This window comes from Artemia franciscana, chromosome 14 (genome assembly GCF_032884065.1).
Source record: "Artemia franciscana chromosome 14, ASM3288406v1, whole genome shotgun sequence".
Lineage (NCBI taxonomy): Eukaryota > Metazoa > Arthropoda > Branchiopoda > Anostraca > Artemiidae > Artemia > Artemia franciscana.
Genome location: NC_088876.1, coordinates 30,563,636 through 30,586,587, shown reverse-complemented (window position 1 = coordinate 30,586,587; position 22,952 = coordinate 30,563,636). Strand labels below are relative to the sequence as shown.

The 22,952-nt window shown below is 35.1% G+C and overlaps 1 protein-coding gene across 1 annotated transcript in view; it reads right to left on the bottom strand.

Moving 5' to 3' along the window:
* Positions 1 to 992: 992 nt before the first annotated feature.
* The window catches only part of LOC136035563 (sodium- and chloride-dependent GABA transporter 1-like), a 127,296-nt gene continuing 105,336 nt past the window's right edge, over positions 993 to 22,952 (bottom strand). The window contains exons 12-13 of the mRNA XM_065717433.1: positions 12,855 to 13,022; positions 993 to 9,121 (exon numbers count right to left, since the gene is read on the bottom strand). Coding sequence (XP_065573505.1) covers positions 9,029 to 9,121; positions 12,855 to 13,022 — 261 coding nt within the window. The 3' untranslated portion in view covers positions 993 to 9,028. The remainder of the gene's footprint in view (positions 9,122 to 12,854; positions 13,023 to 22,952) is intronic.

The window sequence follows — 22,952 nt, the reverse complement described above, 5'->3', positions numbered from 1 at the left end:
CTAAAAAGGGCACTAAAACTTTGAATATCCAAACCGCATAGCACCATTAAATATAAATTAAATATAATATATTAAATATATATATATATATATATATATATATACTAGCTGTTGGGGTGGCACTTCGTGCCACTCCAACACCTAGTTGGTGGGGTCGCTTCGCGTCCCCCAAGCCCCCCGCGCGCGTAAGTTGTTACGCGCCATATTAGTTACGCGCCATTGTAGTTGTGTCCCTGTGTCCCACCTGTGAATATAGATATATATATATATATATATATATATATATATATATATATATATATATATATATATATATATATATATATATATATATATATATATATATATATATATATATGTTTTTAACTAGGTAAAACTTGCGAATATACAACATTCTTCGCTGTCCCATTGTCTGTGCATACAAATATATTGTCAGGTTTAACGACTCTTGAATATGCAATATATAATTTTCCATGGGAAAAACAATCCGTATTCAGATCTATACCTCATTGTTCTAATGATTGCCCTTGAACTTTGTTGATGGTGATTGCTAATCGAACATCCCCTGTATCCCCGTCGTCATTTATATATCCCCCTCTACCCCCGGCACCCCCGTTGTAGTTGTTTCCCTGTGTCCCAGTCGTCATTTACATTCCCTGTGTCCCGGTCGTCATTTGTGTCCCGGTGTTTTTTTCTTTTTAGTTTTTTACCTTTTTTCAAGTTTTTTCTTTTTATTTGTTTATTTTTTTAGCTTTTTCGCGCCATATTAGCTACGCGCCATTGTAGTTGTGTCCCTACGATATATATATATATATATATATATATATATATATATATATATATATATATATATATATATATATATATATATATATATATATATATATATATATATATATATATATATATATATATATATATATATAGAAGGCTGATTGCTCTACCATAGGTAACGCTAGAGCGTTGTCTCTAATTTTGATCACACATTCAAACTAGTGTTTTATAATTTTATTAAACCACAGATTTGTTGCAACTAAATTTAACAAATGGATCTATTGAGCTAAACATCATTTTTCAGAACGTTAAGCTACTGAGTTACTAAGATAAAAGAAAAAAAAAACATTAGTTAAGAACGATCATAGCAGAGCTAAATTATGGAGTTACACAAGCACATACAAAGAAAATTGAGTATTGCTAGATATACACGAAATAGGATTTGAAGCAAGACAACGAATAATGTCAATCAATACCTTGTTTGCTCCTAATAATACATTTCTAAACACCTTTCAATGGAGGTTACTTTTTCCCTTGGTCTGTTTTATCATGTTAATCATAGTAGAGGTAATATACAGTAGCAAAATGTTTCTCCAAACTTGACACACATTTCGTGGCACACAATTTAACAAGTTTCCCAAACGTCAGAGCCATAGTTTCAGTTGCTACCTGGTTTTCCATCGGAAACACTTGTCACTGCGTGTGCGCAAAGGCAGGGTCATGAACCTTGTGTGGCTTAAGATGTGTGTCAAAAACCTTCAATGTAGAGTATAGGATTTTCCTCTACTGAATAATACCTCTACTGTGCACGTTAACTGAATCAAACTCAGAAAACACTGACATGTTGTTAAAATTTTAGAAACTAATAAGACCTTAAGAGAGCGCTTGGGGTTGGGAACATGCTAGGAGACTAGGACGTCCTTAGGGGGTGAGCTCCCTTATATTTGTATATGTTTGACATGGAAAACATTGACAAGAAGATATTCTGCAACTACCAAGCGGCTCTTAGTATTTGCTGAATAAAAAGGCCGTTTAACCCCACCAGTAAATCAGTTAGCTGATGAGCGGTGTCTAAATAGGTAAAAAATGGCATGTATCTTTAACCACTTATAGGATTTAAATTTACTTCCTGTAGGACGTTGTGATCAAAATAGAAAAGGCAAGATCAAAATACCGACAGACGCACTGAAAAACAAAAAAGACAAGATTTCTCAATAAAGAAAATATCGTCAAAAATCTAATAAACAATTCAGCACTATCTAGCACTTTTACATAGCAGAATATCAGAAATTCGAAATGCCTAAAAACATAATTAAAGACAATAGATTTGCATCAAATTAGGCCTACTAGAATCTTTAAAATTGATGAGATTCTAATTTTTTTTTTTTTATCTTTTACCTTGGAGCCTGAATCTATTCCAAAGCTCGCATTTATTTTCTGATTGCAGCATGTTACAATGTTACCGACTGTTTGTCCATAAATTAAAACAATGAAGTAACCTCATCATGGTGTTTTATTAATTACCCCTCCCTATTCTGGAAAAATTTCCTAGCAGCACTCGTACATTTAATGTGCTAAACGTATTTTTCTTTAAAAAAATAAGAGTTCCATGATTGCAAAAATCACACACTAGTATTAGGTAGCTGCTTACTAATTACTTAAAAGTAGTTTGCTAATTAACAATTTATACCACCAAACCCACCTAATGCACTGCTGGCAGTGCTTCTTTTTAATACTCACTTTGTACGCTTTCAAGTCAAATTGTGCTAATTATTTGGTTTTAATAATACTATATTCCCATTCGGAAGGGTTGTAAAGTTCTAGCTACACTGTTGAAACCCTCTTTATGCCATTTCCCAATACAGTTTCTAAAATAATGGGGAACATTTTTACAGAATATAGAATTTAAATTCTTGAATGAAATCAAGTTAAAATCGAATTAAAAATTTATAACAATTATACGAATTAAAAATTTCTAATTAACAATTTATACCACCAAAGCCACTTAATGCACTGCTGGCAGTGTTTCTTAATATAATACTCACTTTGTACTACTCACTCCAACTCAAGCCCCTTGAGGCCAACAAAAGTGCTGCTCCATAGGATTAAAATAAAAAGTAATACACAGATAGTTAAAATCTACAAAATTGAAAACAGATTAATAGACATGCATTTACTACCCACCAGTCCAACAGAAATAAACCCCTATTTCAATGAGTAAAACCCATGAAAGGTATCAATCAACTCTGTGGCTATGGCAGTAACAAATATATAAGATTCGATAAGGCTCTTTGACAAAAGATAAAGTTGTAAATTCTAGAGCAAACAAGGCAGTGAGTGCGAAATTAAAACTAAACTTTGACCATTGTGGTGCTCTAAGGTTTAAACTAGTTTGATGAAACCGGTTGTCCGATTGATGAGTTCATGCAAGAGAATAAGAGTCAGATTTTTCCTGGAAGGAACACAACAATAAAAATAATTTTCGTAGGCATACACATTTTCACACAACAACAATATATATTCTTAATAAATTAATCACATTTTGTATCGCATACCTGTCCAATTTTGGAAAGAAATTGTATATGGTTGTTTTATGAGCTGTTAATTACCTAATTATGTAATCATAATGTATAATTATAATTATACATTAATTACAATTATGATATTATAATTATAATCATTAATTATTAATATTAATTATAATATTACAATTATAATTATAATATTAATCATAATTATAAACAATTATGATGTGCTTTGGAGATAAAAAAATAAGAGTGTAACAGTTATTTAAAACGATCACCTTGACATACGGTTATATAATGTCTATAATCACTCGTAAAAAGGAATGTAATAGGTTTTTTCTCTTTTTCATGAACCAGCCATTGAGGAAAAATGGTCTAGAATATCTTTATAAAAGTGTGCGTGTAACTCAGCCCCTTTATTCAACCCCAAGCACCTCAAACCGTATTTAACTCAATACCCATTAAAATAACCCCTTCGATGTTTTTAGCACCGTACTTGGCTCTCGAGGTATTCAGAAATTAACTATGTTTAAAATCAAATGCTTCTTTTCTTCGTTTTTTATTCTCTGCTCTTTCCGTGTCTTTCTTAGCTTCTTTTTGCTTCTCAAAATATTAGAGGCTCATTGCATACTTAAAATAAACTGCTTTTTCTCTTTCGTGGTTTACAGAAAGAGGTAGAAAATGAAGTATTATACATTTGAGCCAATTTGACCTTGTCTTGACACCTAAAAACGCTGAATGTTTTTATTACCCTTAGATATGTCATTTTATTCAAATCATGTTGGTAAATGGACCAAGTCCAGGCTATTTGGTGCTATAACCAGCTCTTGGGAGAATTGGTTAATGATTGAAAATAAATAATGCAGAAAATACAGGGAAACTAGATTTAAAAAAAAACAACAACAAAAACTGTGAAACGTTTTTGAACCGTTTATATTTAATAGATTATCATCACGTTTGAAAGTGAGGCTAGATAAACAAAAATAACCGCGAAACGGATTTGACTCGTTATACCACTCGTGTTGAATATGTTATCATAACGTTCGAAAATGACCCTAGACAAAAAAAAAAGCGAAAAAAGAACTGCTGAACATTTTTGACTTGTTACACCATTTATAATGTTATCATAACGTTTGAAAGTGATGTTATATAAAAAAAACAACTATGAAACGGTTATGACGTGTTATACCATTCGTATTTAATAGATGACCATAACGTTTGAAAGTGACCACAGATAAAAAAAAAACAAAAAACTGTGAAACACTTTTGACTCGTTACACCACTTATATTTAATAGATTATCATAACGTTCGAAAGTGACCCTAAATAAACAAAAAAAAAAAAAACTGTTAAAAGTTTTTGACTCGTTACACCATTTATATTTAATAGATTATCATAATGTTTGAAACACCATTTATATTTTATAGATTTTCATAATATTTGAAATTGGATCTAGATAAAAAAAACAAACAAACTTTGAAATGTTTTTGACGCGTTACACCATTTATATTTAACAGATTGTTATAACGTTTGAAAGTGAGGCTAGATAAAAAATAACTTTGAAATGTTTTCGACTCATTATACCATTTACATTTAATGGATTGTCAAAACTTTCGAAATTGACACTAGATAAAAAAAATAACTTTGAAACGTTTTCGACTCGTTATACCATTAAACTTTCACAGATTATCGTAAACCTTTTGAATTTGTGTGCGATAACTGTTTTCATAAATATATACTTTTGTTGTGTGAAAGTCAAACAATTGTTATAGCTATTTGAGAAAAGAAAGAAAACGACTTGCTTAAAAGTGGTCTTTCAAACTAGAAATTTCCAGCTTAATGACTGTAAGTATACAAAAAACAAAAAACCTTTAAAATAACTGAATAACCATTGTGAATCCTGTTTTTCCCCAGGGTCCTCCACCAAAGCCTATTAGAGTTTGTCAGGTTTATTGATAAGGCTGAAGGACTATTTTGAAAACTTTTTGAAAAAGGCCTATTTTGAAATGTCTTTGTTAAAAAGCCCAATTACATTTATTTCATATTATCCACTTTAAAGAATTATGTAATCAAAAACTGATGTAGACTACTCAATCAACATTCAAGAAACGTTGTTATGTATTGTAGCAGATATATTAATTCACAATCACTCAGTTAAATGCTTGGGGGGGGGTCTCTCCAGGTTCTGCTTCTGAACCCATGCCTATTTTTGTTAAACATAAAGCCTGTGATTCGCAAGCTATATTAGCAATTTTAGTTTACTAAGCACTTCAATTTACTATGCGACGATACTGCATGAATTGAAGTTTCACCTCAAAAAATCTTCTTCTGTAAAAAAGATTGATTGGCTGCAAAATACTGAAAATTGCAAAAAGACCTGAAAGCTATAAGTCTTAGTTTCGTCCCTCCTTTAAGGCCAAGTAGGAGGATTTCATTCCTCCTTTAAGTTATGAGAACTAGAATAGTTTCATTCCTCCTTTAAGACCAGGGCTCATTGAAATGGAGAAGACGAATATGGCAACACAAGGCTATCGAAACATAAATATTTTAACATACTTCTTATATTAGTAACTCTTTCTTTTCTCAAATAAGTTGCAGAAAAATATAGGTAAAACAAACACACGTCTTAGGATTGCAAAAGTATCATGTGCTCAGGACACTACTCCACTAGGAGATCAGGTGGCAAAATATTAGGCTACAGCCCTAGGCTGTTCCCTTCTTGTTACATAATAGCAACTATTCTTTGGGTTTTCCCCACAGTTCCTTGCTAAGAAAGGGCTTCCCCTTTGAATGGTGTCCCTTTCTGGTCCTTTAGTTTTGTTACATACCTAAGCTAAAAGTGATTTAGTTCACTGAAAGCACAATGTTAGACTTAAGAATGGAAGACTTTGTTGAATGGAAGACAATTATACAAGGCATCTTTCACAATAGTATATAAAACATAAAATAGATAAAGACAAGAACATATTCGGTAGGTCTATCTAAAATTTATGTACATAAATTTCGAACATAAATCGAACTTAAATCGAACATAAATATGCAGAGTTGATATCTAGTTACTATTAGAAGATAAAAGATTGAATTTAGCACTAAGTGTTGCAGCTCCTACTAGCAGCTCCTTGATCTTGTAGCTCCTGCTAGAAGATCATCTGCAGTTGGTTCATTAATAGTAGCTTACACAAAATATTTTTTTCCTTACATAGCTCTACTCTTACTGACAGTTGAAGTAATAAAGTAGGGTTGGTTTGAATGGTACCAATACTGCAAGTGCACTCTATTGGGTTAGGGCTACACAATAGGCTATTGGGTTAGATATAATTTAAAGGAAAGAAAACAGCTCTTGTATATTTTTTTTAAATAGTTTTCAGTCTTGGGAATATTTATATCCTCTGATGCTTTTTAATCCGGATTAATTGTATCAGAAACCAGACAGACTTACCGAACAAAAAAATATGCACTGGATAGACACAAAGAATTGCAATGCCCTATATAACAAATTCACTATACAGATAAGAGAACAGGTAAAAACTTACTATTATTCTAAAAATTTAAGACAAATAGATCTATAAATAGATATATAGAGTTTGAATAGTAACATAGAGTGGGATACAGAAATATCCGGAAGAAATCAAAGTACACACTGTTACTGCTGAATTCGTATTTCTAGTTCTTTGAGCTGAATTCTTATAAAACGGGGATGTAGTTTCAAGGACAAGGAAGGGGTCCAATTTCCTAAATAAGATAAACCGAAAGTTGGAATGAATTTTTCTGCCCTTTTTAGAGACGCTGAGTATAACTTTTAAATACTATTTTAATACTACTGATTGCACAATCCAATAAGAATAATGTAAAGCTATTATGATAAATATGCCGTTTTTGAGACTGGAGTCCGCAGTCTATACCACACAAGGCAGTCACTTTACCATTTGAATGTGATGGAGTGTCAAAAAAAATCATATCAACAATGTAATTTAGTATTTCTTTGACATAAACTCCTAATTTATCTTAAAAATAATTTCTTTTGGTTTGATATACAACCTAGAATACAAAATTAATATGTACCATTCCGACGGCCTCTGGCCATTTTGATCACTACTTCTGAGAAAAACACAATTTCAATATGTGATTTTCCTCTTTATTTAAGTTAGATACAAGTTTGAAAAAAAGAATTTAATTTATTAAATAGGTTGTGCTAAAAGATAAGCTACTACTGAATTCGGACGATCAAATTCATCTTTAGGATCAGTGAAACTAAACCAGACTCTCCTACCTCAGATCGTGCTTCAGCAGCCCACTGTGGCATTACCCAATCCAGACTTGTTAGTTCACCCAAGTAATTTCTAATACCTTTCTGCCTAATCGAATTAAAAGAATGATTCACTTACACGTTTGAAAATTACAAAAATTCTGAACTCAAGAAACTGGTGACAATGAGTTTGCTAAAGAGAGCATTTAATTGCAGAGAGTAAATAAAATTATACTTTGATCTTAGCCTAAAGCTATGTCTGAAATTTACTTTTCCCGGAAAATTGGGCCAGTCCTATTTTGTTAAAGTGCCATTTTATTGTTTACTTATTCTGGTATCTTTAAGCCCCGTGTTAATTGGTGTAACAACGTACATAAGTATTTACATTTCAGAAAGCATGTTCTACATTAATGGTATTAGCGCTACTACCTTTATTCACGATACCCCCCCCCCCAAAAAAAAAAACCTCATTAACGTTATTCAATAACAAAGGTAAGCCTTTTCACCGATTACACTGGGGCTTTAGCTAACATTGCCTGGAATGGGCACATGATATCTATTTAAAAGTAAAGAAACGTAGCTTCACTCTGAATAGTCATTTATACATCTGCTTTCCTCTGCTGTCAACAGAAAATATTTTCTTATTAAAATAAAATCAGGAAATTTTCAGGTAGTGTGGAAAGAATTATACAAAATTCAACGGCTAATTCGATTTAAATTCGATGAAAACCCCATCTACATATAGGGCACACACGCACTAGAGGGGTCTCTCACATGGGCCCCCTGAAATCCTTAATTTATTACCTTATTCTTAACAATTCCACTTTTCAAATGACACAATTGTTTTTGTTTTTCAAATTCACTCCAAAAAAGATGGGAAGGGTAGGCAACAAAACATGGTATATGCCAATGTAATTTTGCAGTACAAATAAGAAATATACAAGCTGATTACTGTAACAAAGTTAGTTTAGCACACATACACTCACAAAAACAACACAAAATTCCCACCCTATTTCAATAACAAACAACAAAAAACGATGTTTTTGCTGCACAAGACTATTTATAATACCAAAATTTCTACTTAAAGTTGGGGTGTTCCCATTTCTAGTTATATTCTAGACAAAAATTATTTGGTTACATGATTGACCAGTTCTGATTTCTAATACATTTCTCATAATTTCACCCATTTTCCTGTAGTTCATCAGCTTTTTCCCAACTTTTCCTCCCTCTTTGTACAGCAAATTCTACCTACAAGCCTGCTACAAATATGCAGGCTATAAATAATGGTCTGTACCAATGCCATATTGCATATAAATAGGAAATATAAAAATTAGCTACTCTAGCACAGTTAGTGTTACACAAAAGGACAAAATGTCCATCCCATTTGAATACCAAACTGAAGAAAACCACATTCCACTTCACAAAAAATTCGTAATATCAATGTTTCTAATCAAAATAGGATTCTTCCTAATGCCAAATCCTTTCTACACAGATGTTGTCTGGTTACATGGCTGACCAGTACGAATTTCTTCAATTGAAATGTTGGGTCTTGCGAGTTCGCCTATTTTTGCAAGTTTCTGAAAAAAAAGAAGACGAATTTAGTCTATTTTCCGTTACAGCTATCAACAAGCACGAATTTGACCAAGGAGGGTTGAAATCTAAGGTTAGACACATGGGCAATTATTGGGCAAGAAGTCTATCAAAGAGGTCCTAAGGAGGGTTACTGTTACCGACGCAAATTTTTTACGACATTACTAAAAGAAGATCATACATTTCAATTTACTGATTTCAAATTTTGTGATATATTTTTGAAAAATCCCCCATGAAAACACACAAGCACAACATTTTACGACATATGTAGATAAATATATAGTACTTCCATGAAAAAGACACTTTTTGCCCAGATCCTTTAAAAAAAATTTTTGACCTGCCCTGCTCTTTTAGAAAAAATTATAGAGAAAAGTACAGCAACGTTATCCAAACGGTAATGCACGTTTGTTTCGAAAAATAAAGCAAGGAAAAAACAGTTTTGATTTAAAAAAAAGCAGTAAACAAAAATAAAAACAAAACAAAACTTTAACTAAAAAAATTCTGAATATTTCAGCCCCACGTCCTGGAGTCTTTCTCAAAGGAACAAAAACGAAACAAACGAAAAAACAAAAAAAATGCTTAAAAGATAACACAAAAAAAACACGACAAATAAACCCACGAAGAAAAAAAATATGAGAATATGTCATATTACAAACAAAATTCCAGCATTGATGTTCCAACATATGAATAAAACCGAAGTGAAAGTTTATAGTGAAGCCATGTATCACTCTCCTCTGAATAATCGGTGTATAAATAGTCGAGGACTTTTAGCTCAAAAAAGGGTCGAACCCAGACAAAATTGCAATATAAACGAAAATGGTACAAAAATGATCAGAAGAAAATTCTGTACAAAATACTAAAAGTCCACATAAATCTGAGTGGGGTGAATTCCCGAAAAATAGAGGAAAATGGGGAAATTCAGGGAAAATCGAGAAAACTGCCAAAAATGCCCAGAAAATAGTTCAAAGTGAGTTTTCTGGGGCTTTCCAATACGCTGATCATGAAACTGACATCTAAAATTCAGCATAGAATAAAGTACTACGGAAAACGGGAGGAACAGGGGGAAAAGGGGAAAAAATTTAAAAATAAAGGGTAGGGGTAGAAAGCACTTTGAAATATGTTTCCTGGGGTCTTTCTATCTGCTCATCCGAAACTGACATCTAAAATTAAATAAATAACATGAGCCCCACCATAACCGGGGAAAAGGGGGGAAGAGGGGAAGAAAAAGGACAATCGAGGTCAGAGAAATCAGTTTGAATTGTGTTTTCTGGGGTTTTCCTATCTGCTAATCACGAAGCTGACACCTAAATAAGTTCTCAAGGTGAGGAAAAACTGACCCATGAAGTGTTTTGTGTTTTTTCTAATAGGTGGATAGAAACCGTAAACTATTCAACCGTCCAAACAAATTTTGATTGATTTTTCTAATGGCTGTTTCCCGCAATGTAGGTAAAACATACATTAGGTCTGTTATTGTGATGTGTATGGCATTTCTTGAATGATTGCAATTGCAAAGCATTTCTATGTTTTCTGTCTTTCACGCTGAAGAAGATCAATATGCTCAATCTGTAGTTTCAGAGCAGAGTAGTTGGCGTTCAGAGTATTCTGAATAGCACCAAAACTACATTTACCTCGCCATTGAAGTGCCTTGTGAAACCGAGTGGGATAAAAAGGGCTACATATGAAGAACTTTTGAAACTCTCCCTGGAGGATCAGAGACTCCAGAATGTAGTTCTTTCTCTGAGCAGATTGGACCTCAGGCCAAAAACTGAGTGGCATTTGTTACAGTCATTTTCTGCCAAAGCCTACAGAATTCTGAAAAAATACTCCACGTCATATTATGCAGAGCTCTGTAGGCAGATCGCCAAGAGTTTTGACAGAGAAGATGAAACACTCAATAACCTCGAGTAGATCTATCCTGCCTTTGCTTTGAGCAGATCAGTCAGAGCACTAGTACCACTCATGGTTCAATTTCTAAATTGGTTGGGGAATGCTGATAGGAAAATAGATGAAAAAAGAGACATCCTTGAGTACAGTGGTTTAGAACAATTAGAGTCTAGGACAAACTGTGCAAAAAATAGACTTAGTGAAATATAGAGGTTTTGGGTTCAAAAGCCTGATATGTTCTGAAAAAATTTACGGTTGGTGAAAGATGGTAGGGGGGACCGATGTTTGATGATCTTTTCGAATTTATGTTGCAGCTATGCTGTCGCCCCCATTCGTAAAATAATGCTAAAATAGCACTTTCGCTCTATAGGTGGCACCCTGTGCTGAAGATGCACGAACCAGCGAAGTGTCTGCTGGGCAGTCTGGTATTAAAAGAGCGAATGGGTAGTCACACCTCGTAGGTGTCCATTAGAGACAGAGTCTGTTCATCGGATTTCCTCAATTCTCCGGAGCGCCTTAGATTGAAGAGTGTCGAGAGGGTACTGGACAGATGCAGTTGCAGGCTCTCACATCCGTTGAAGAGCGGATGTGAGAGCAGCAGTTCCTCCAGTCAGAGCGGCAGTTCTCAGTTTTTTCTGACATTAAGAGAAAGCTTCGGAATAGGCTAAAGATGGAAACTATTGCTACGATAATGCGCATGAAACAAATGGTGTGCAGAGAAAATGGAAATGGGGGAGTAGTGACTTTGTCCATACCGCCGCAGTTAGTGTCAACAACCTTGAGGTGGGAGCAAGTTTTGTCTTGACAGCAGTTTGTCGTTTGTCAGGCACCAAAAACTACCATTAAAAATAAACTGCAGTCTGCTAAGATAATAAACTGCTGTGTGATTTACGGAGCCACACAAAACAACAGAGGGATCGATACATTCGAGGCTCTTGAACGCTTCATAAGTTCTAGGACTGCATCCCGTAAGGAGATGGCAAGAAAAAGCCGTCAAGTACAGACAAGGCTTACTAGGCGGGATGTCGCTTGCCATCCATTTCCGGTGGAATCTTTTCTCACAAAAATATACTGTAAGAGCGGTGAGACAACTGATGTGCTTTTGAATTGACTGTAGGTTAAAGTAGTTTGTTGTTTCTCCTTCTCCGACTGTTGTGAACAAAAACTGACGAACTGAACAACACGACGGTGTCGTGTTGCTTCTCCGACCAATCGAACAAAAATAATCTAGTAACGGACTTGTTAAGGAGTCATAAAAAAGAGACCCTTCGAGGTGGAGTTTGCTTCTGTACTGTGCAAGTCCGCTCCTACCCTGAACTAATCAGAACTAGTTCCAATCTTTTAGGGAAAAGAACTATTCAGCTTCTTGTAACTCCAACGAATCGATGTTCCCAGATTATAAAGCGACATCTATGCTTTTAATTTAAAAAATAAAAATCGAGAGACATGCAAAAGCAGTATGTTTATTTGAATGAAAACGAAGAAAAATTGAAGTAGATAGGAAAAAAGGAAAAATGAAAACGAAATAAAAGAAAAAATGGATGTGAAAATCCTATTGATAATCCTCCCGTAGTAAAGATTGATGGTTGACAGTGCCCTACAAAACGCTCACACACTACAAACTGCCCTACTATATATATATATATATATATATATATATATATATATATATATATATATATATATATATATATATATATATATATATATATATATATATATATATATATATATTTCCTTTACTGTGCAAAAAAGGGATAAATAAACGAAACACATACGAAGACTTAGAGTGTAAATAAATAAAATTTAAAAGTAGGCACAGAAAAAAATTCCTACCTGAGTCCAAGTTCCTTCTTGAATCCAGACAAGATATATCATATATCCTGGAATGCACAGCATTGACGATAAAGCCATAAAAGCACCAAAGATATGACCCCAGAGAGGATACTCGATGCCCATGTAAGTGGGTGGGGTGAACTTGATAATATAAAACCAGAAAACGAACTGAAAAAAAAATTAAAATATCTTCAGCTTTTATATATTCTATGAACAAAACAGTACAGACGATAAAAGGGGAAGAACTTAGAATTACAAGAATATATGATCAGAAACATTAATATGTATATAAAGTTGAATTTTTCAGCCGATAACCTCGTCTAGGCCATACGTGGGGAAACTTGCACGCGTAACAAATTTGGCAGAGCATTCTTGGTTTAAAATCTGGAGAGCAAGTAATATAAACATAAATATATATATATATATATATATATATATATATATATATATATATATATATATATATATATATATATATATATACATATACATATATATATATATATATATATATATATATATATAATATATTATATTGTATATAATTATATTGTATATTATATATATATATATATATATATATATATATATATATATATATATATATATATATATAAAAAATATATATATATATATATATATATATATATATATATATATATATATATATATATATATATATATATATATATATATATATATATATATATATATATATATGTGTGTTTTTAACTACATAAAACTTGCGAATATACAACATTCTTCGCTTTCCCATTGTCTGTACATATAAATAGATTGTCAGGTTTACCGACTCTTGAACATGCAACATATAATTGTCCATGGAAAAAACAATCCATATTCAGATCTATACCTCATTATTCTAATGATTGCCCTTGAGCTTTGCTGATGGTGATTGCTAATCAAACATTCCCTGTGTCCCCATCGTCATTTATATATCCCCCCTGTGCCCCACGGCGTCCCCGTTCTAGTTGTGTCCCTGTGTCCCAGTCGTCATTTATAGACGACAAACATGACGTCAGTCGACACACAAACCTGACGTCAGTCGACACACACGTCCCAGTCGTCATTTGTGTCCCGGTGTCCCAGTCTGTAATTTCTTTTCGAACCTGGAACCTGGAACATAACGCTTTACCAACTCAACTACTCCGGCTTGAATACATTTACCTTTTTTAGTTTATTTTTATTTGTTATTTTTCTTTTTCTCCTTTATTTTTCAGTTTTTTCCTTTTAGTTTTTTTTCTTTTGTTAGTTTTTTTCTTTTTTAATTTTTTTAGTTTTTTTGTAGTTTTTAACTGTTTTGGCTTTTTTTTCTTCTCTTGTATTAATACTAAAGCCAAGGTTAGAACCTGGAACCTCTCGGACCTAGAACCTGGAACATAACGCTTTACCAACTCAACTACTTCGGCTTGAACACATTAGTTTTTGAATTGGTATATGATGAATTTGATGCAGTTTTTTACCTAGTCTGACGTCAGTCGATGGACAAACAAACAACTTATTTTTATATATATAGACTAGCTGTTGGGGCGCTTCGACCCAACACCTAGTTGGTGGGGGCGCTTCGCGCCCCCCAAGCGCGTAAGTCGTTACGAGCCTTATTACTTACGTGCCATTGTAGTTGTGTCCCTGTGTCCCACCTGTAAATATATATATATATATATATATATATATATATATATATATATATATATATATATATATATATATATATATATATGTTTTTAACTACGTAAAACTTGCGAATATACAACATTCTTTGCTGTCCCATTGTCTGTGCATATAAATAGATTGTCAGGTTTACCGACTCTTGAACATGCAACATATAATGGTCCATGGGAAAACAATCCGTATTCAGATCTATACCTCATGATTCTAATGATTGCCCTTGAGCTTTGTTGATGGTGATTGCTAATCGACCATTCCCTGTCCCGGTGTCCCGGTCGTCATTTATATCCCCCTGTGCCCCCCGGCGTCCCCGTTGTAGTTGTGTCCCTGTGTCCCGGTCGTCATTTATATTCCCTGTGTCCCGGTCGTCATTTGTATCCCGGTGTCCCGGTCTGTATATACATTCGTTTTTTAGTTTTGTTTTTCTCCTTTATTTTTTTCCTTTTTTATTTTTTTTAGTTTATTTAGATTTTTAGATTTTTTAGTTTTTTTTATTAGTTTTTAGTTTTTTTTTCTTTTTAGTTTTTTTGTAGATTTTACCATCTTTTTAGTTTTTTTAGTTTTTTTTTTACTTATGTCCTGGTCGTCATTTATACTCCCTGTGTCCCGGTGCTTTGTTGACTGCTAATCGAACATTCCTTTTGTCCCGGTCGCTTTCTCTTTGAGTGTCGTCATTTATTTTTTTCTTTTTTACTTCTTTTAGTTTTTACCTTTTTTAGTTTTTTTTAGTTTTTTAGATGAAAATTTTTTTTAGTTTTTTTCCTTTTTTTCTTTTTAGTTTTTTATTGGTTTTTACCTTTTTTTTAGCTTTTTTAATTTTTTTCGTTTTTTCTTTTTACTTTTTTTTTTAGTTTTTATCTTTTTTTTATTCTTAATTTTATTAGTTTTCTTTTTCTCTTCTATTTTTCAGTTTTTTCCTTTTTTTCAGTTTTTTTTTTAGTTTTTAGTTTTTTTAGTTTTTTACCTTTTTTTAGTTTTTTTAGTTTTTTTTAGCTTTTTAGCTTTTTTATTTTTTTATTAGTTTTTAGTTTTTTTTGTAGTTTTTGCCTTTTTTTAGTTTTTTCAGTTTTTTTTTTACCTTTTTTTTACCTTTTTTAGCCTAACCAGGATTTGAACCTGGGACCTTCATTCTCCGTTCTGACACCCTCTCTCACCGAGTGACTACTCCAGCATGTTCATTTTGGTGTTTTAAATGGTATATTATTAACCAAATTAATGTGTTTTACAATATACTAAGCATCGTCATAACAAAAATGACGACAACTAATTTCGTGACGTCAGCCGACACAGAAACATGACGTCACCTGATCCACAGACAGACAGACAACTTATTTTATATATATATAGGAGATAGATATATATCTTATATATATAAAAATAAGTTGTCTGTCTGTGGATCAGGTGACGTCATGTTTATGTGTTGACTGACGTCATGAAATTAGTTGTCGTCATTTTTGCTTTGACGGTGACGTCATTAACGGTATTTAAGACATTTGTTCACGGAAAAATGTTTAATTGTAAAATGACTGAAAAACCTACAATGGCAACAGCCGAGGAAGCTGCTCAAAGAGTTTATGCCAAAAAACTTGCTGCTGATAGAGAAAGTAAGAAAAGAAAGCGTTCCGAGGAATCACAAGAACAGCAAGAAAACAGGCTTGCGGCAAAAGAACGCAAAACCGCGAAGTTAGATGAAAATCCACCTGGACAGCGAGAGTCAAATGGTGATTGCTAATCGAACATTCTCTGTGTCCCCATCGTCATTTATACATCCCCCTTGTGCCCCTCGGCGTCTCCGTTGTTGTTGTTTCCCTGTGTCCCGGTCGTCATTTGTGTCCCGGTGTCCCAGTCTGTAATTTCTCTTTGAGTGTCGCGGTCGTCATTTATATTCCCTGTGTCCCGGTCGTCATTTTTGTCCCGGTCGTCATTTTTGTCCCGATCGTTATTTGTGTCCCGGTGTCCCGGTCTGTAATTTCTCTTTGAGTGTCCTGGTCGTCATTTATATTCCCTGTGTCCCGGTCGTCATTTGTGTCCCGGTGCTTTGTTGATGGTGATTGCTAATCGAACATTCCTTTTGTCCCGGTCGCTTTCTCTTTGAGTGTCCCGGTCGTCATTTATATTCCCTATGTCCCGGTGTCCCGGTCGTCATTTGTGTCCCGATGTCCAGGTCTGTAATTTCGTCAGTCGACAAACATGACGTCAGTCGACACACAAACATGACGTCACTCGACACACAGACACACAGACAACTTATTTTTATATATATACTAGCTGTTGGGGTGGCGCTTCGCGCCACCCCAACACCAAGTTGGTGGGGGCGCTTCGCGCCCCCAAGCCTCCCCGCGCGTGAATATAGATAGATATATATATATTTGTAACTACGTAAAACTTGCGAATGTACAACATTCTTGGCTGTCCCATTGTTTGTGCATATAAATAGATTATCAGGTTTACTGACTCTTGAACATGCAACATATAACTGTCCATGGGAAAAGCAATCTATATTCAGATTTATAACTCAATATTCTAATGATTGCCCTTGAGCTTTGTTGATGGTGATTGCTAATCGAACATTCCCTGTGTCCAGGTCGTCATTTATATATCCCCATGTGGCCCCCGGCGTCCCCGTTGTTGTTGCTTCCCTGTGTCCCGGTCGTCATTTGTGTCCCGGTGTCCCAGTCTGTAATTTCTCTTTGAGTGTCACGGTCGTCATTTATGTTTCCTGTGTCCCGGTGTCCCGGTCGTCATTTTTGTCCCGGTCGTCATTTGTTATATTGCCTGTGTCCCGGTCGTCATTTGTGTCCCGGTGCTTTGTTGATGGTGATTGCTAATCGAACATTCCTTGTGTCCCTATCGCTTTCTCTTTGAGTGTCCCGGTCGTCATTTATATTCCCTACTAGCTGTTGGGGTGCTTTGCGCCCCCCCAAGCCCCCCCGCGTGCGTAAGTCGTTACGCGCCATATTAGTTACGCGCCATTGTAGTTGTGTCCCTGTGTCCCACCTGTGAATATAGATTATATATATTTTTAGCTACGTAAAACAACGAATACACAACATTCTTGGCTGTCCCATTGTCTGTGCGTATAAATAGATTGTCAGTTTTACCGACTCTTGAACATGCAACATATAATTGTCCATGGGAAAAACAATCTGTATTCAGATCTATACCTCATTATTCTAATGATTGCCCTTGAGCTTTGTTGATGGTGATTGCTAATCGAACATTCCCTGCGTCCCCGTCGTCATTTATATATCCCCCTGTGCCCCCCGGCGTCCCCGTTGTTGTTGTTTCCCTGTGTCTCGGTCGTCATTTGTGTCCCGGTGTCCCAGTCTGTAATTTCTCTCTGAGTGTCGCGGTCGCCATTTATATTGCCTGTGTCCCGGTGTCCCGGTCGTGATTTTTGTCCCGGTCGTCATTTGTGTTCCGGTGTCCCGCTCTGTAATTTCTCTTTGAGTGTCCTGGTCGTCATTTATATTCCCTGTGTCCTGGTCGTCAATTGTGTCCCGGTATGTAATTTCATCAGTTGACAAACATGACGTCAGTCGACAAACAACTTCAGGACGCATACAGCTCAGTCCTTATAATGATGTCAGTCGACAAACATAACATCAGTCGAGACACAAACATGACGTCACTCGACACACACACACACAGAGACAACTTATTTTTATATATATAGATGTCTCGGTGTCCCGGTCGTCATTTGTGTCCCGATGTCCCGGTCTGTAATTTCGTCAGTCGACGTCAGTCGACACACAAACATGAAGTCACTCGACACACAGACAAACAGACAACTTATTTTTATATATATAGAAGACTAGCTGTTGGGGTGGCGCTTTGCGCCCCCCCCCCCCAAGCCCCCTCGCGCGCGTAAGACGTTACGCGTCAAATTAGTTACGCGCCATTGTAGTTGTGTCCCTGTGTCCCACCTGTGAATATAGATAGATGTGTCCCCGTCGTCATTTATACATCCCATTGTGCCCCCCGGCGTCCCCGTTGTAGTTGAGTATTCCCTGCGTCTCGGTCGTCATTTGTGTCCCGGTGTCCCGGTCTGTAGTGTCATCTTATAATGACGTCATATACAAAGCCTTATATACTTATAATGGCGTCATATGCAAACCCACAAACAAACAAACATGCCTACAAACAACCTATTTATATATATATATATATATATATATATATATATATATATATATATATATATATATATATATATATATATATATATATATATATATATATAGTTTCTTTTTTAGTTTTTCTTTTTTTAGTTTTGCGGCTTTTTTATTGTTTAGCTTTTTTTCTTTTTAGTTTTTTACCTTTTTTATTTTTTACAAACAACTTCATGACGAAATAATGCTCAATCCTCATAATGACGTCAGCCGACAAACATGACATCAGTCAACACACAAACATGACGTCAGTCAACAGACATACAACTTATTTATATATATAAAATATGTTGTCTGTCTGTTATGTCTGTTACACTATGTCTGTTACGCCAGATTATATCTCATTTATATATAAAAATCAGTTGTATGTATTTTTGTATTGAGGGTTTGCATATGACGTCTGAAAAATAAAGAAGAAAAAGAAAACTGAAAAAAGAAAAATGGTAAAAAACTAAAAAAAAATTAAAAAGAAAAAACTAAATAAAACTTAAAAATAAAAAAAAAATTAAAAAAAGAAAAAACTTAAAAGAAAAAATGTAAAAAAATAAAAAAATAAAAAGGTAAAAAACTAGAAAGAAAAGAAAACTAAAAAAAGCTAAAAAACTAAAAGAAGAAAAAAAACTAAAAAAAAACTGGGAATTGCACAAATATTTCAATATACACTCAAAGAGAAATTACAGACCGGGACACCGGAACACAAATGACGACCGGGACAAAAATGACGACCGGGACACAGGGAATATAAATGAAGTCCTGGACACTCAAAGAGAAATTACAGAATGGGACACCGGGACACAGGGAAACAACAACAACGGGGACGCCAGGGGCCACAGGGGGATATATAAATGACGACGGGGACACAGGGAATGTTCGATTAGCAATCACCATCATCAACGCTCAAGGGCAGTCATTAGAATAATGAGGTATAGATCTGAATACAGATTGTTTTTCCCATAGACAATTATATGTTGCATGTTCAAGAGTCGGTAAACCTGACAATCTATTTATATACACAGACAATGGGACAGCCAAGAATGTTGTATATTCGCAAGTTTTACGTAGTTAAAAATATATGTATATATCTATCTATATTCACAGGTGGGACAGAGGGACACAACTACAATGGCGCGTAACTAATATGGCACGTAACGACTTACGCGCGCGGGGGGGGGCTTGAGGGAGGCGTGAAGCGCCCTCACCAACTAGGTGTTGGGGTGGCGCGAAGCCCCACCCCAACAGCTAGTTTATATATATATAGATATAGATATAGTTTCTTTTTTAGTTTTAATTTTTTTAGTTTTGCAGTATTTTTAGTTTTTTTTAGCTTTTTTTCTTTTTAGTTTTTTACCTTTTTATGGCACTTGGTATTAACCAAGTGACATATAGCAATCGCAAATTCTGTCGGTCAATGTTCATTCTAACATTGACAGTTGGAAAAATCTTCACGTGCCAAGCATGCTAAAGCTCAACAATTTATAATAAACATCAATATTTAAATATCTATTTTAAGGTTTTCGAATTACTTTAATGTATTGTCAAAATATTTTGAAATATTTATGCAATTCCCAGTTTTTACATTTTTAGTTTCAGTTTTCTTTTTCTTCTTTATTTTTCAGACGTAAATACATATTACAGAACCTAAGTTTTTTTTAACTAAAATCTGGTAGGCATTGATGACCTTATCCAAGTCAAAATCCCAAACCCAATCATCATCGCTATTATTTTCAGTTTTGATACGTTTTGACTCTCGCTGTCCGGGTTGATCTTCATCTAATTGCGCGGTTTTGCGTTCTTTAGCCGCAAGCCTTTTGGCATTAACTCTTTGAGCAGCTTCCTCGGCTGTTTCTTCTGTTGTAGGATTTGGTAACATTCTATCTTTTTCTATATTTTTCAATTTGTCAATTTTCATTCTAACATTGACAGTTGGAAAAATCTTCACGTGCCCAGCTTGCTAAAGCTCAACAATTGATAATAAACCTCAAAATTTTAAGTATCTGTTTTAAGGTTTCGAATTAATTTAATCTATTGTCAAAATATTTAGAAATATTTATGCAATTCCCAGTTTTACATTTTAGTTTGTTTTCTTTTTCTTCTTTATTTTTCAGACATTATATGCAAACCCTCATCACAAAAATACATACAACTCATTTTTATATATATAGAAGATACTAGAATATATATAGATAGATAGATAGATAGATGTCCCGGTGTCCCGACAATCTATTTATATGCACAGAAAATGGGACATCGAAGAATGTTGTATATTCGCAAGTTTTGCGTAGTTAAAAACATATATCTTCTTCTTCTATATATATAAAAATAAGTTGTCTGTGTGTGTGTGGGTCTGTCGGGTGACGTCATGTTTGTGGTTGACTAACGTCATGAAGTTAGTTGTCGTCATTTTTGTTATGACGGCGAGGACAGCGAGAGTCAAAACATATCAAAACTGAAAATGATAGCGACGATGATTGGGTTTGGGATTTGACTTGATAAGGTCATCAATGCCTACCAGATTTAAGTTAAAAAAAACAAGGTTCGGCGATATGTACTTCATAGTGACGCTGAAAAAATAAAGAAGTAAAAGAAAACTGAAAAAAGAAAAAGGTAAAAAACTAAAAAAAAAACTAAGAAGAAAAAACACCCAAAGAGAAATTACAGACCGGGACACAAATGACGACCGAGACAGAGGGAATATAAATGACGACCGGGAACCTCAAAGAGAAATTACAGACTGGGACACCCGGACACAAATCACGACCGGGACACAGGGACACAACTACAACGGGGACGCCGGGTGCACAGGCGGGATATACAAATGACGACCGGGACACAGGGATTATTCGAATAGAAATTACAGACCGAGACACCGGGACACAAATGACGACCGGGAGACCGGGACACAGGGAATATGAATGACAACCAGGACACAGGGACACATCATTAGAATAATGAGGTATAGATCTGAATACGGAATGTTTTTCCCATGGACAATTATATGTTGCATGTTCAAGAGTCAGTAAACCTGACAATCTATTTATATGCACAGACAATGGGACAGCGAAGAATGTTGTATATTCGCATAGCGTGCCGAGGAATCACAAGAACAGCAAGAAAACAGGCTTGCGACTGATAGAGAAAGTAAGAAAAGAAAGCGTGCCGAAGAATCACAAGAACAGCAAGAAAACAGGCTTGCGGCTAAAGAACGCAAAACCGCGCAGTTAGATGAAAATCCACCTGGACAGCTAGAGTCAAAACATATCAAAACTGAAAATGATAGCGATGATGCTTGGGTTTGGGATTTTGACTTGGATAAGGTCATCAATGCCTACCAGATTCAAGTTAAAAAAACAAAGGTTCGGCGATATGTACTTCATAGTGACGCTGAAAAATAAAGAAGAAAAAGAAAACTGAAAAAAGAAAAAAGGTAAAAAACTAAAAAAAACTAAAAAGAAAAAGCACTCAAAGAGAAATTACAGACCGGGACACAAATGACGACCGAGACAGAGGGAATATAAATGACGACCGGGAACCTCAAAGGGAAATTACAGACTGGGACACCCGGACAGAAATCACGACCGGGACACAGGGAATATAAATGACGACTGGGACACAGGGACACAACTACAACAGGGACGCCGGGGGCACAGGCGGGATATATAAATGACGACCAGGACACAGGGATTGTTCGAATAGAAATTACAGACCGGGACACTCAAAGAGAAATTACAAACTGGGACACCGGGACACAAATGACTACCGGGACACAGGTAATATAAATGACGACCGGGACACAGGGACACATCATTAGAATAATGAGGTATAGATCTGAATACGGATTGTTTTTCCCATGGACAATTATATGTTGCATGTTCAAGAGTCAGTAAACCTGACAATCTATTTATATGCACAGACAATGGGACAGCGAAGAATGTTGTATATTCGCATGTTTTACGTAGTTAAAAACATATATTTATATCTATGTCTATTCACAGGTGGGACACAGGGACACAACTACAATGGCGCGTAACTAATATGGCGCGTAATGACTTACGCGCGCGGGGGGGGGCTTGGGGGGCTCGAAGCGCCCCACCAACTAGGTGTTGGGGTGGCGCGAAGCGCCACCCAACAGCTAGTATAACTATAACGAAAAGATAAATCTTTTCCTCTTTTATCTATATTCACCGGTGGGACACAGGGACACAACTACAATGGCGCGTAACGACTTACGCGCGCGGGGGGG